The sequence below is a fragment of the Typopeltis vanoorti genome, chromosome 9 (assembly GCF_054136105.1).
Source record: "Typopeltis vanoorti isolate ZY-2024b chromosome 9, IOZ_Tvanoo_1.0, whole genome shotgun sequence".
NCBI classification, from domain to species: domain Eukaryota; kingdom Metazoa; phylum Arthropoda; class Arachnida; order Uropygi; family Thelyphonidae; genus Typopeltis; species Typopeltis vanoorti.
The window spans coordinates 145,755,821-145,771,015 of NC_143557.1; the positions used below are offsets into that span (position 1 = coordinate 145,755,821).

Below are 15,195 nucleotides of genomic sequence, written 5' to 3' on the forward strand. Positions count from 1 at the left end.
TGGAGAACCTGTGAAACAAGTAAAACATTTCAGCTACTTATGCAAGATTTTTAGTGTAGATGTTAAATTAAATATGGAAATAGACAACAGAATCAACAAAGCTGGTATGGTAGGAAGTTAAATGAATAAATTCAAATGGAATAACAGGGAAATTAGTCTAAACACTAAATTAGCTGTATACAAGACAGTGTTCAAACCAGTTTTAACTTATGGATCTGAGAGCTGGGTCAGAAGTAAAACACATGATCAAAGACTAGAGACCGCAGATATGAGAGTCCTGAGAAAGATTATAGGCGTGAACAGATGGCATCAATGGCAATATCATATTAAAAACGAGGATGTTAGGAAAGAACTTGACATTATCAGCATCCAGAAATGCGTTAAAGGAAGGGCCACTACCCAGACTAGTTTAGACCTTTATTGAGGTCTAACCAAGTGAAAAAATAAACTTTCAACATCTTTCTCTAAATCAGACCTCAATAAAGGTCGAAACTAGTCTGGGTAGTGGCCCTTCCTTTAATGCATAACATTAGACATATCCGCAAGGAGATGTGTTTTGCATTATAGGAGATACTGAGTTAGGAGTGTTGGTAGCTTTCTCCACCTTTGCAACGAGTTGCCCTGGTGTTGTATCACTTTACCCTAGTCCTGAAGATACTTCAGGCGGAAACTTTGTTTGCTCACACTTGGATAAAGGATTAAACTAATTTTATTATACTCTAACCAAGTGAAAAAATAAACTTTCAACATCTTTCTCTAAATCCAGAGTAATTTATTAAAAAAGGGTGGCACACCATTTGGCAACTCCTATAGGTAGAGATGACCTGCTAATGCTTCTGCCTGGTATTTCCACTAGGGCCTGGCTCCCACTGAAGAGACCTCAATAAAGGTCGAAACTAGTCTGGGTAGTGGCCCTTCCTTTAATGCATAACATTAGACATATCCGCAAGGAGATGTGTTTTGCATTATAGGAGATACTGAGTTAGGAGTGTTGGTAGCTTTCTCCACCTTTGCAACGAGTTGTCCTGGTGTTGTATCACTTTACCCTAGTCCTGAAGATACTTCAGGCGCAAACTTTGTTTGCTCACACTTGGATAAAGGATTAAACTAATTTTATTATACTTGCTAATCTTCATATATGATTTTTTAAACTAGTGATACTATTTATGAATTAAGTTATTGATGTTTCATGCAGGATTTAATATTAATGAACCAACATCTCCTGAACTGCTTAGGAGTTGGCCATCCTTGCTTGGATACTGTGTTCCAGAAAGCTACATATCATGATTTATGTGCCAAGTTAACTGGAGCTGGTGGAGGAGGATGTGCTTTCATAATGTTGCCATCTGAAGGTAAAAGCAAAAAATATTATTTTATTTCATTTGCATTTGTGTAGACTACTTGTAAAAAAATGTACAGCCATGCATTAATTTTATTATGACATTTCCTCTCACAAAAGGTTTTGGGAGAGGAAATTTCATTCCTCTTCCTCCCAGCTCGTATACTAACTTTTCATGCAGTAGTCTATCAAATTCCTTTATGAAGTCTAAGAACACCACTGTATATAAGTTTCCCTTATCATGATAGGCAAGAGTTATCCTTTTCAATCCCATGCAGAATATCTCTTATCTGTCAACAAATGCAATTCTTGTATTTTTTTCTTAATCAATCTCTCCAATATCTGAATTGTTAATTGCAGATATACAGACATATCTGTGTATGAAAACTTTTGTCCCAGCACCAGTTTTCTTCAGTGGAACCAGCTGTTTTGCACATCGTTTCCTAAAAATACAAGGTGATATATCACCAATTTCCACAGCCTAATTAACATTTAGCCTACTCAACACATTCATACACCTCTGGTTCTTTTGCTAGCATTTTTTTTTCTTTCTAAGTGTTATGCATCATTCATACAAGTATATCATGATCATTATTATTGCTAGCCAATTTTGGCCCTATCTTATCATTAAGATATTTTGTCCTTTTTTGTCATCAAGACAAGTGCACAAACAAAATGCTCATTACATAATTCTACAGCATCCTCTGTCATAGCTATCATGATCATTTACCAGCATTACCCACATAAAATTATTCTTCCACATGCTCTTGTCACATAGCTAAAGACTTTTCTTGAGTTTCCCTTGGCTTGACTGGCTAGTCTCTTGTATTGTGCTTTTCCTTCCTTCTTTCCCACACAGTTGATTCCAGTTAATTGGGACAGTCATTTTTTAGGAGAAGTCTAGAAGAACAAAAAGAAAATAAGAATATAACAAGAATTTGTGTAATTTATTTGGGACATAATGCCATTTAAATGGCCTATCCAGTAACCTCCACCACATGAAGGATTACAAATATTACATAAATCTGAAGATTTTATATCATGAAGATAAATTACATACTTGGAGCAATTGAAGAAAATTTACTGGCATAATTTTCAACTGTTAAGGAGATCAGCTCAAAAGTAAATATTTTACAAGCAGTACAGTTTATAGTTGATGGTTGGTGAGGAATAAACAACATGATCTTTCAAAACTTTCCTTCATGCTTACACGGTGATCAGAACACATCATTCAAATTATGGAGACAACTACCTGTTAGAGTGAAACTTTAGTTAAAATAATTATTAAAGTTAAGATAAACCAAAATAAACACATGACATTTTCACCTTCATATTAAGGTCATCATCTGGAGTATACACATATAAACAAGAAACAAGCTGCATTACAATCTACATGTCATGCTAAAGTTACTGACCAACTTTACAGCTGTTGGCAGAACCTCTAGTGGAGGGGAAAAGAAACCTTACTACATCAAATCTAGAGTCCTATTATTATTATTATCCATTAATTTACAAAATGAGCCTATGTAGCTCAGTGGATGTGGCGTTTGCACACCATGGTGCTTTGCCGCACGAACAAAGACTTGGTTTCGAGTCTAGTCGGCGACTAGAGGAAATTTTTCTAAGCCTTTTTTCGACCGGTTCCCGAGTTAGTCGATCTCTGGCACGGGCAAGCGGGTTTTTCCTCCTGGAAACTCGGGTTTTTTGTCCTGTAAACTCAAGAAAATCGACCGTAGAACCCACATTATTTCAGACATTAAATATATTGTGTTAGGGTTAAGGATCACGAGATGGCGGCACATTTGAGCCGTCTCTCTTCACTGTGTACCGCTTAATTAGTGATAACCTTGGGCCATCTATCTCTGATTGGTACCAGTGGAGATTGAACTGCCCACTCAGTCTCCAAAAGTTAGATGGGGCTAAATGGCCTCGTCTACTTCCGTATACAGGAATAAAAAAGGCATTAGCTGATTTTTTTTTTTTTTTTTTTTTTTTTTTTTTTTTTTTTTTTTTTTTTTAAGGTTACAAAATTAAGCTGGTGAGCAACATGTTTACAAAAAAAAAATTAATAAATAAAAATAAAACTATTACTTATATAAGTATGCATATAAATTACAGCCAGCTGTAATTTATATACTGAATCAGTATTTATTACAGCCAGCTGTAATAAATACTGAAAAATTGCTTAGAGTCCAAAGTCGGGGTTTGCTGGAAACTAAGTGGGCTGAATGTGTGCAATCCAAATTCTTGGTATTTTTATGCCCTTATTATTGTTAAGATTGGGGTGGTTAATCAAAATTTCACAGGCCTTTATAAATTTCCATTCATTCCAGGTTTTTGTATGATGTAACAAGCAAGTACTTTTCCAATCAATTTGGTGTAGGTGTTGAGAGTGTGATCTGAGAGGGATAGGGCAGGCTCGCGGTTTAGAGGTGGAAGAGGAGTGTGTGTTCCAAATAATGACTCTGGATGTCAGTAAAGCTGTGGGACTGGATGGTATTTCACTACGAGTTTTGAGAGAATGTGCTGGGGAACTGACAGTGCCTTTGATCTGCCTTTTCAATGAAAGTCTGGCTGCGTGAAAGGTGCCCATGGAATGGAAGAAAGATAAGATAGTGTTATTGCATAAGGGCGTAGCAGACTGGATGTGTCTAACTATAGGCTAGTTTGTGTTTCATCGGTAGTTGTTAAGATCTTGGAGAAATTAGTGAGAGACCATATACAGTATTGGGCAGATGAGGGTAATGTTATCTGTGAGAGACAACATGGATTTGTGAAGGAGCGCTGTGTTTTTAGCATTATGCTAGCCTTTTCTAGTAAAGTTACAAGAGCCTTAGATGAGGGAAAGGCATATACTGCCATATTCCTAGACTTAGCAAAGGTATTTGACAGGTTGCCATATGATAACCTAATACTTAAGTTGCAGCACATGGGTCTGGATGTCAGATTGGTCAACTGGATTCAGGATTTGCTGTCCGATAGGTATCAGAGAGATGTGTATGGTGGAGCAGTTTCAAGGAGTCAGAGGGTTACAAGTGGGGTCCCACATGGCTCAGTACTAGGACCTATATTGTTTAACCTTTATATCAATGACATTGTCTGTGGATTGTAAGGGGATATTCAGTTCTTTACAGATGATGAAAAGCTGGTAAGGGTTATTAGTAATAGTGCAGATGTGGTAGCCCTGCAAGAGGATTTGAATAAGCTAGATACATGGGCAAATGAACGTGGGTATCAGTTTAATGCAGCAAAATGTTAGGTCTTGAGGTTTGGGACACATCGATGCATACTCTATGGGAAGAGTTAAACTGGAGGAAGTAGATGAGACGAGATCTGGGATTGATGATTGATAGAAACCTGAAATAAAGGGACATATTGCAAAGGTAGTGAAGGTAACACAGAGGAGTGCTGCAATAATGAGAAGGACACTGACCTGCAGAGATAAAAGGGTTATCATTCCATTGTATAAGACTGATGAGACCACACTTAGACTATTGTTCTCAGATCTGGTCTCCAGGATTTGAAGGGGATAAATTAACTGTGGAAAGGGTACAAAGGCAGATAACAAAGATGGTGTCAGGACAGTACAATGTTAGTTATGAGGATCGGCTGAGGGAATGTGGACTGCAGAGTTTAGTGGATAGAAGAAGGAGAGGTGATATGATATAATTGAAACTTTTAAACTGTTGAGAGGTGGTTACAGGGTTGACACTGGAGAATTCTTTCTCTTGGTTGAACAGCGGGAAGGAGTCATGACAAGGGGCCATCCCTGGAAGTTACGAAAGGAAACTGTGAGAAAGAGGGTGAGAAGTGTTTTCTTTGCATGGAGGGTGGTTGAACCATAGAATGCATTGCCTGATAGAGTGGTGAGAGCGAAAACGGTCAATGCGTTTAAGGAGTGGTATGATAGACAAGTGTTTCTTAGAAAGGACCTCCCGTGATAGACTCCATGGAGGCCTGCATACTAATAATAATAACATAATTCACAATAGAATAGTGCAATATTTTGGACACACATGTAGAAGGGAAGACAACTGCCTGGAAAAAACAATCATCTAGGGTAAACTGTGTGGGAAAAGAAAAAGAGGAAATCAACTCTACAGGTAGATTGACCAAATATCAAGAATCATTGAACTTTAACTAGAACAAGCCATAAGGGAAGCACAGGAGAGAAAGAAATGGCGAAGCATCATCAGGAAGGTCATGAGTCCTTAGACATGAGGAGATCCAAGACAGAGACAGGTGTAATAGATGCAATAAAGTCCAGGATGTGCCAATGGGGGGGGGGGGAATAATAATAACATAATTCACAATAGAATAGTGCAATATTTTGGACACATATGTAGAAGGGAAGACAACTGCCTGGAAAAAACAATCATCTAGGGTAAACTGTGTGGGAAAAGAAAAAGAGGAAATCAACTCTACTGGTGGATTGACCAAATATCAAGAATCATTGGACTTTAACTAGAACAAGCCATAAGGGAAGCACAGGAGAGAAAGAAATGGCGAAGCATCATCAGGAAGGTCATGAGTCCTTAGACATGAGGAGATCCAAGAGAGAGACAGGTGTAATAGATGCAGTAAAATCCAGGATGTGCCAATGGGGGGGGGGGGAAGGATCCTTAGATGAGTCGAATATGTTTTTTAATTTTAAAGGTGGTTTAAAAGTAGCATTAAAAATTATAATGGTGTAGGATTCTATTAATTTTTTCTGATAACCTTTTAATGTATGGTGGGATAACTATGGTTTTACTATAATCTATATTATTTTTTGATGAAGTTTTATGAAGAACTTTATTAATGGTATTTTTGCTATAGCCATTATTTATAAATGTATTGCTAATAATTTTTAATTCTTGGTTAAGAGCTTCTTCATTAGAGCAAATTGCTATAGCTCTGTTTTTGAGTGTGTTAATGACTCCAAATTTTTGCAAAAACACTGATTGATTCAGCCAGAGAGGCATGTGGTGAGGTTGTATGCAAGGATAGAAAAATCAGAACTCCATGATGAACACAGGAAGTTAAAGAGGCAGTGAAGGAAAAGAAGAAAGCATATCAAAAGTTCCTGGCAAATAAGTCAGCTTGTGTTCTTAGAGAATACAGAGACAAATCTTAGAAACACTGTAAAACTAGCTAAACAAAAGTCATGGGAGGACTTTGGCAAGAACATAGAAAATAAATATCAAGAAGGTGATAAAATATTCTGGAGGTTGTTGAAAAAGCTCAGAAATGGAGGAAAGACTCTGTAAAGGGAATTAGAGATGATAAAGGTGACATCAAAACAGGAGAAAAAGATATCATTGAAGTATGGAGTAATTACTTTGAAAAATTGCTAAATGAAACAAGCAGTGATGACAGCACAGTGGTAAAAAACACTGACCAGGCATGCAGCCAGGAAAACATATCCATATATGAAGTAGAAAAAGCAATCAAAAGCCTGAAATGTGGAAAAGGCAGCAGGAGTAGATGATGTTCGACCAGAAATGCTCAAGTATGGGGGGTATAAAAGTCATACATTGGCTGCACTGCATAGTTCAGAAGACCTGGACAGAGGGAAGAATTCCAGATGATTGGAGTAGTGCTCTCATAGTTCCTTTCGTAATCATTTAGTATCCACATATCGGGTGTGATTGCCCCAATATGTTTTGCCAGTCATGTTAGCCTACTGAGAATTCACCCAGTGTCTCCAGGGGAACAACGAGGAGGTGTGACTTGGATTTTTACCCCCTCTCTCATAGCACCCATATATAAAAAGGAAAATAAAATTAAATGTGAGAATTACAGAGGCATTTCATTACTGAGTGTTCCTGGTAAGATATATGCAAGTATACTTGAGAAACGTTTGAGAAGGATTGTGGGAGAAGCTTGGTGAAGAACAAGCTGAATTCAGGCCAGATAGAGGCTGCTAGGATCAGATTTTTAATTTATGACAGATAGTTGAGAAATCATGAGAATATTACATGGATCTATATTTGAGTTTTGTGGATCTGGAAAAGGCATATGACAAGGTGCCAAGGGAGAAGCTATTCGATACGCTACAGTTATATGGTGTTAATGGGGCATTATATCAAACAATACTTAGTCTTTATTTGAGTTGTATGTCAGCAGTTAGAATTGAAGGAAGTACAGGAGGATGGTTTAATGCTAAATCTGGTGTCAGACAGGGATGTATATTATCCCCTCTCTTATTCATTATTTATATGGATCACATTATGAAGGAAAGCGGTATTAAACCTGATATCAAAATTTCTGCCCGACATTATGGCTCTCTTTGTCCACGTACTACATTCCGGTTACTTTGTGTGGCAAAATAAATTTTCTCTACAAAAATAAGGTATGGCCATGGGCTCACCTCTTCCCCTCCCAATTGCTAACTTTTATAAGGAAGCATTTGAGCAACATGCTCTTGATTCCTATACTCTAAAACCTACAGTCTGGTTTAGACACCTTGACGATGTTTTCGTTATCTAGCCACATGGTCACCAAATTTTAAACACATTCCTTAACCACCTCAACAAACAACATGAGCACATAAAATTTACTATTGAAATTGAAAATCAGAACTTGCTCCCTTTCTTGGATACACTAGTCACACATCTTCCCTCAGGCTGTCTATCCTTCACTATTTACCACAAGCCTACACATACTGGCCAATACATACATGCTAACTCATATCGCCACCCTTTCCAAAAATTTGGAGTCATTAACACTGTCAAAAGCAGAGCTATAACAATTTGCTCTAATGAACAAGCTCTTAAACAAGAATCAAAAATTAATAGCAATATATATATAAATAATGGCTATAGCAAAATATTAATAAAGTTCTTCATAATACTACATCAAAAAATAATATAGATTACAGCAAAATAATATAGATTACAGCTATCCCATACGTTAAAGAGTTATCAGAAAAATTTAATAGAATACTACACCATTACAATCTTAATGCCACTTTTAAAGCCACCTTTAAAATTAAAAAACATATTCAACTTCTCTAAGGATCCTCTTTCCCTACAACCTGGAGTTTATTGCATCTATTGCACCTATCTTACCTTATATTGGAGAAACTGGACGTACAATCCTTATCCATAAAAAAGAGCACATATGACACATTAAATTTAACAATTTTGGTGAAGCAAACCCTGACTTTAGGACTTTAATTTATTTTTATTATTATTATTATTATTATTATTACGGGCAACTCCAGGGAGTCATTAGACTCATCGAGGGAGGCCCCAAATCATATTCATCAACTATTTGACATTCATACAGTATCTATCATACCTCGCCTTAAACTCATTCACTGTCACAGCATCCACCACAGACTCAGGGAGAGCATTCCACTCATTCACTACTCTAAAAGTAAAGAACCCAGCTCTAACACCTTTACTAACCACACTTTTGCCCAGTTTCCATGGATGTCCCCTAGTCCTCCCACAACCAGCCCTGTTCTCAAAAATATCTTCTGAATTAATTTTATAGAAACCCTTCAGTAATTTGAATGTCTCAATCATATCTCCCCTCCTCCGCCTATCAACCAATTTTTGCAACCCACAAATCCTCAACCTGTTCTCATATGGTTCATTCCACAGACCTGCTATCATCTTGGTCACTCGCCTCTGGAACCTCTCCACCTCCTCCCCATCAAGAAGAAACCTAGGTGACCAAATCTGAGCACAGTAGTCTAGATGGGGTCTTATCAAGGCTCGATACAGAGGAACAATAACCTGCTTGTCTCTGCTTGTCAACGTATTCTTCAGCAACCAAGTGATTTGATGAGCTGATTTGGCCACTTTTGCAATGTGTCCCCTAAATTTCAATTCCTTATCTACCAACACTCCTAAATCTCGTGCCTCATCAATTTCCTGGAGCACGGTTCCACCAATGCAGTAAACTGCCGCCAATCTTTTCACCCCAAAATGCATAACCTTACATTTTGCCACATTAAACTGACATCCATTCTCCTTAGCCCAGACCTCCAATCTATCCAAATCATCCTGCAAAATTTTGACGTCATCTGCATTCACTATTGCTCTACCCAACTTCGCATCATCCGCAAACAAATGAACTGTTCCTCTCAGATCCTTTCCTATATCATTTATGAACAAATTAAACAGCAGTGGTCCAAGAACAGATCCTTGTGGCACACCACTAGTCACAGGCCGTCTTGTGGACTCTACTCCTGAGTAAACCACTCTCTGATATCTCTCCGTCAACCACCCTCCTATCCATCTCACTAACCCTATGTCCATCCCAATATGCCCCAATTTACTGATTAGAATTCCATGTGGTATCCTGTCAAAGGCCTTGGCAAGGTCCAGTAGAATCGCCGTAAACCCATTACCCTTATCCAGTTCAGCCGTCACTGTGTTATAATACGTGAGCAAGTTACTGAGGCATGACCTACCCTTCACAAAACCATGCTGTCCCCGATACAGTATCCCATTTTCTTCTAGCCAATCTTGTATTTTCCTCTTGACTATTTTCTCTAAGACCTTGATAATGATTCCTGTTATGCTGATTGGCCGGTAATTTTCAACAGCAGCCTTGGAACCACCTTTGTGCAGTGGAACTATTTTACCCTCTTTCCACCCCCTTGGGACTGACCCAGTCCTGAGGCTCAAATTAAACAAAATGGTCAAGGGCACTGACAATTCTTTGGCCGCTTCACGTACGACATGAGCTGGTATACCATCCAATCCCACAGATGTATTGACATTGAGGTTCTGTAATAGACTAGTTACCTCTACTTCATTCATCACAATTCCAGTATAAGCTGTTGGTTCTTCCATTCCTGCAAAGTCTCCACCTGGATGATATACTCTTGCAAAGTGCTCGCTCAGTAAATCCACAATATCGACTGATTCAGTTACCTCCCTACCCTCAGCATTTTTTAAGATCATTCTACCATGAGCATTTTTCCTTTTACTTGCAACATATTGAAAAAACTGTTTGGGATTCTCTTTAGCCTGCGTGGCCAATTTCCTTTCGTAATCTGCTTTTGCTTTTCTTACCATCCTGGCCTGAGCTTTATACTGTTCCTGCGCCTGATGGTCACCCTTCTCCTTAAAATTCCTCCACAATTGTTTCTTTTTTTGCAGCTCAAGCTTAATAGTGTTATTCATCCATTTAACCCCTAATTGATTTATTATTCGGACTCTTGGTATACAGTCAACCATTGCCTCCTGCAAACAGTTCTTAACCATCTCCCATGCACTATCAACATCCAGCCCTTGCAGTTTTACATGCCATGGCATTGAGCCAAGCACACACCTAAGCTTGTCATACTTACCAGCCCGGTAATTCCACATGTACCCTGTCTTAATTGTAAATTCGACTCCTTTAGCCACCTCCCAAGTCATGACTTTATGGTCACTCTCACCAATTGGTGGCAACATGGTCATGTTCATTACAGCCACATTCTCGGTTGCAATTACTAGGTCCAGCACTCTCTGCCCCCTGGTATTTTCCAATACATGTTGCCGTAGATAGTTGTCCCTTAATAAGCGCATAAAATCCAATTCCTTCCTCCCATGTACCCTCTCCTCTTTCCAGTCAATGTTACCATAATTGAAATCACCCATAATAATTACCCTCCTTCCACTCATTTCTTCTATTTGCTTATGCATACTATCCCCACCATCCACACCATCACCCGGTCTATAGCAGCACCCAATTGTATATTTTGTTCTGCTGGATTGTATCTCACACCAAACAGCCTCAAATGCGCTTTTTTCCCCATCATGCAGTTCAACTTCTATACTCCTTGGCTGAAGATCATCAGCTATCATCAATAACACTCCTCCCCCCTTTTTATTCACCCTGTCACTCCTGAACACGCTATACCCGTCGCATTCAATCCCACTAGCTTTATCATCTTCTGTCAGCCATGTTTCACTAATACCGACAACCTCTGGCCTGGAAGTGCCAACCATGGCCAGAAACTCTTCCTTCTTGTTCCTAATACTCCTGGCATTAGTGTACATGAATTGCAGAAGCCCATTTATCCCATCCTTACTTTGATGCCTTATACTAACTATCCCATTCTGATTTGTTGTCCGTTGTACTCGCTCGGGCATAATATACTCATTCATACACTTAACTGCCCCCCCCAAAATCAGCATATCTACTCCCCCCCCCTTAATAAATCTAGTTTCCCTGAGTCTGTACATCCACTTCCACATCATTCATCAACACTCTTTCAAGTCTCCGTACACCAACTCCATTCAAATGCAATCCATCCATCTTATATAAGTCCTTTCGCCCATCGAACTCATTCCACACATCCACAAATTCCACACCACTCTCCATGCATAACCCACGCATAAAGTCATTGGCAATTATGGCCCTCCTTCTAAACACTTCACTGTCATACCGCGGTAAGATACTCACCATCCTAACTCTCTCACTCTTCTCTTTTGCTACCTCAAACAACTCCCTCACATCCTCTATCATTTCCATTTTGTCCTGTTTCAAATCATTCGTTCCTGCCACGATTATCATCTCTTTCACCCTCTGTTTTTGCAGTCGAATAGATTCGCTGACGTCCTTTATGATCTCACCCTGCTGGTACGACTTCGTTAAATTCTCAATTATTACGCCTCTTAATAGCGAATCCCCATACAGCACTCGCTCCTTCATTTTATTGACGTTTGCAAACATTCTATTATTTGCCGTCGCAGACTTCCGCCGGTTATTTGTCGGTACGTTCAACACACATTTTTCCATACGCTCCAGTTGTCTTTTAGCTCTGTGTATGGCACCATTCAAACGGGCAATTTCGCTACTCGCATTTATCTCACCATTTTCGTTATCGATCAAATCATCCATTCTTTCTGTGTTTCTACCTTCAATTACATTTTCGGCGACGTTCTCACACCTATCTGGCACTACCACGCAATTCTCTAGCACACCGCTATTTTCTACATTCTGACTATCGTTCACGATATCGCTCTCGACACACGAAACACGCTTGAAGTTCTCGTTCTCTTTACACTTTTTACACATATTAACTCCACTATCACTTTCTAACCAGACTCCCACCGCTCTTCGAAAGGCATACATCTCACAGACAGCACATTGCATAAATTCGTTTACATCAAAACTCTTAAACAAACATGGCGATCTGGCCGCCATTTTTTTCTTTATCGGTGCCATGTGTGCGCTATCTTTTCTTAAAAATAATAATTAAAATAACAGAAAACACGCAAAAATTGTACAGACACACCAAGAAACAAAAAGCAAACAATACTACTTAAAATTCTAGTAAAATATCTAATGTTAACACAAAATAATACTAATCTTTTCAGGAGCTCTCGACAAGCCGACGATCTAATCAGTGCGACACCAAGCGGGCCAATAAAAGCTGAAAACTTTAAGCAAGTTTTCAGCTTTTATTGGCCACAATCTATACCAGTTGGCTGTAATTTATATGTATACTTATATAAGTAATAGTTTTATTTTTATTTATTATTTATTAATTTTTCCTTTTCATAAAGATGTTACTCTCCAGTTTAATTTTGTAACCTAATGGATAATAATAATAATAATAGGACGCTAGCTTTGATGTAGTAAGATTTTTTTTCTTCACTAGAGGTCAGGCCAATAGTTGTAATGGTTGGTCAGTATTTAGCATGCCATGTAGATTGTAGTGCAGCTTGTTTCTTTGTGTAAGTGTATACTCCAGATGATGATCCAGATAAGATCTGGAGTATATGTGTATACTCCAGATCTTAATGTGAAGCTTTAAACGTCAAGTGCTTATTTTGGTTTATATTAAACTAAAGTTTTACTGTAACACGGTAGTTGTTTCCATAATTTGCATGATATATCTTTCAAAACTGTTTTGCTTGCTGTGGTTTTAAACATTTAGTCATATGGATAATAGTGAAAATTATATCCCAATAGAAGTGAACCAAATCAGAAACTATGAAGAATTGCATCCATTAATGTTAGTATTCAGTGCTGTAATGAAGATCAGAGGTGGCTTGTGCATAGGCACAGCGGAACTGAAGCACCCCCAATTTTTCTCGCTATATAAATATATTTATTAATTTATTTATATTTGCTTGTAATATTTAATTTTATCATCAACAATCCTATACAATTCTATTATTTTGTATAAAAAATAATAAAAATCCATCTTGTAGCACTTAGGGGGTGGTGAAGGACACTAGCAGCACTGTGTTTACCACAGTTTCATATTGCTACATGCACAAGCTATGATGTGCATGAGATGCGAGCTATTAGCGTAAAGTGGCACTGTCCGTTGCACAGTTCCATTGTTGTTTATATGCAGTTTTCGCCAGTAATGGAGTGTTCGTAGTACTTATTGTGTTTACTCCATCTCTAAATATTTGGGCATTAAGATTAAAGGATTTAATTGTAATGTCCAAAAATTGTACTAAACTGTATAATTTTATCGATGATAAAAAATATTTTTTCATGTTTAATTTTTTTTTTAAATTTTTACCGTAATTTTGATATTTTATCCAAACATGTATACACTGTACTTACAGTGTGTATGTATATTTTGAAAGTTGCAGCACCCCCAAGATTTCAAGCCATGAGCCGCTGCTGATGAAGATTTTGTGAATGAATTTTCGAGCATATTTCAGCAAAACATCAGGGGACATTAGAGGAACATGAAAGTGATGAAGATGACACTCCAGAGTTTGAACCACTACCTAACCAGAATGCTAGAAACTTTATTGCTGAACCTCATGCAGAAAGACAACAATGGCAGTCCTATATCTGCATTACATATCTTTGCTGAACTTGTTTATTTACAGTCAATCAAAAAATAAATAAATAAATCAGGTTACATTCAATCAATTTCAAGAACAACATCATCATCATATAAGAACTAGGAACTCCTTTATATTTATGTGGTGATCATTTCTTCATATTTTATCTTGTATTTATGTATTTTATCTTGTTAAACTCCACCTCATGACCAGCCATGCAGTCAGGAATACGTATCCATACTTGAAGTAGAAAAAGCCATCAAAGGCTTGAAATGTGGAAAGGCAGCAGGAGTAGATGTTATTCGACCAGAAATGCTATAGTATGGTCGTATAAGAGTCTTACAGTGGCTGCACTGCATAGTTCAGAAAGCCTGGAAAGAGGGACAAATTACCGATGATTGGAGTTGAGCTCTCATAGTACCCATACATAAAAAGGGAAATAAAACTGAATGTGAGAATTACAGAGGTATTTCCCTACTGAGTGTTCCTGGCAAGATCTATGCAAGTATACTTGAGAAACGGTTGAGAAGAATTGTGGAAGAAAAGCTTGGTGAAGAACAAGCTGGATTCAGGCCAAATAGAGGCTGTCAGGATCAGATCTTCACTTTACGACAAATAGTCGAGAAAGCATGGGAATATAACAAAGATCTCTATTTAAGTTTTGTCAATCTGGAAAAGTAACATGACAAGGTGTTAAGAGAGAAGCTATTCAATACGCTGCAGTTATATGGTGTCAATGGGGCATTATATCAAGCAATACTTAGTCTTTATTTGAGTTGTAAGTCAGCAGTTAGAATTGAAGGAAGTACAGGAAGATGGTTTAATGTTAAATCTGGTGTGAGACAAGGATGTACATTATCCCCCTCTGTTATTCATTATCTGTATGGATCACATTACGAAGGAAAGTGGTATTAAACATGATATCAAAATTGGAGATGTTAATGTCAGCTTTTTGCTTTATGCAAATGATGTTATAGCCTCTCACATAGCGTATTTCATGACTCATTCTTTTCTACTTATGCACTTAACTCTATCATTCTTAATCACATTATTATATTAATTCTTAGTTAGCTACTTATTTAATACAAATTCCTTGTTTAGTCATAATAC

General features: G+C 37.9%; 1 protein-coding gene across 3 annotated transcripts in view; it reads left to right on the forward strand.

The window, feature by feature from the left end:
* The window catches only part of Mvk (Mevalonate kinase), a 207,415-nt gene that overhangs the window by 177,223 nt on the left and 14,997 nt on the right, over window positions 1-15,195 (forward strand). For 2 of the 3 annotated variants that reach the window (XM_090397738.1, XM_090397739.1), the window contains one exon: window positions 1,196-1,352. In XM_090397738.1, coding sequence (XP_090253864.1) covers window positions 1,196-1,352 — 157 coding nt within the window. The remainder of the gene's footprint in view (window positions 1-1,195; window positions 1,353-15,195) is intronic. The other variant, XM_090397740.1, reaches the window with a different exon arrangement.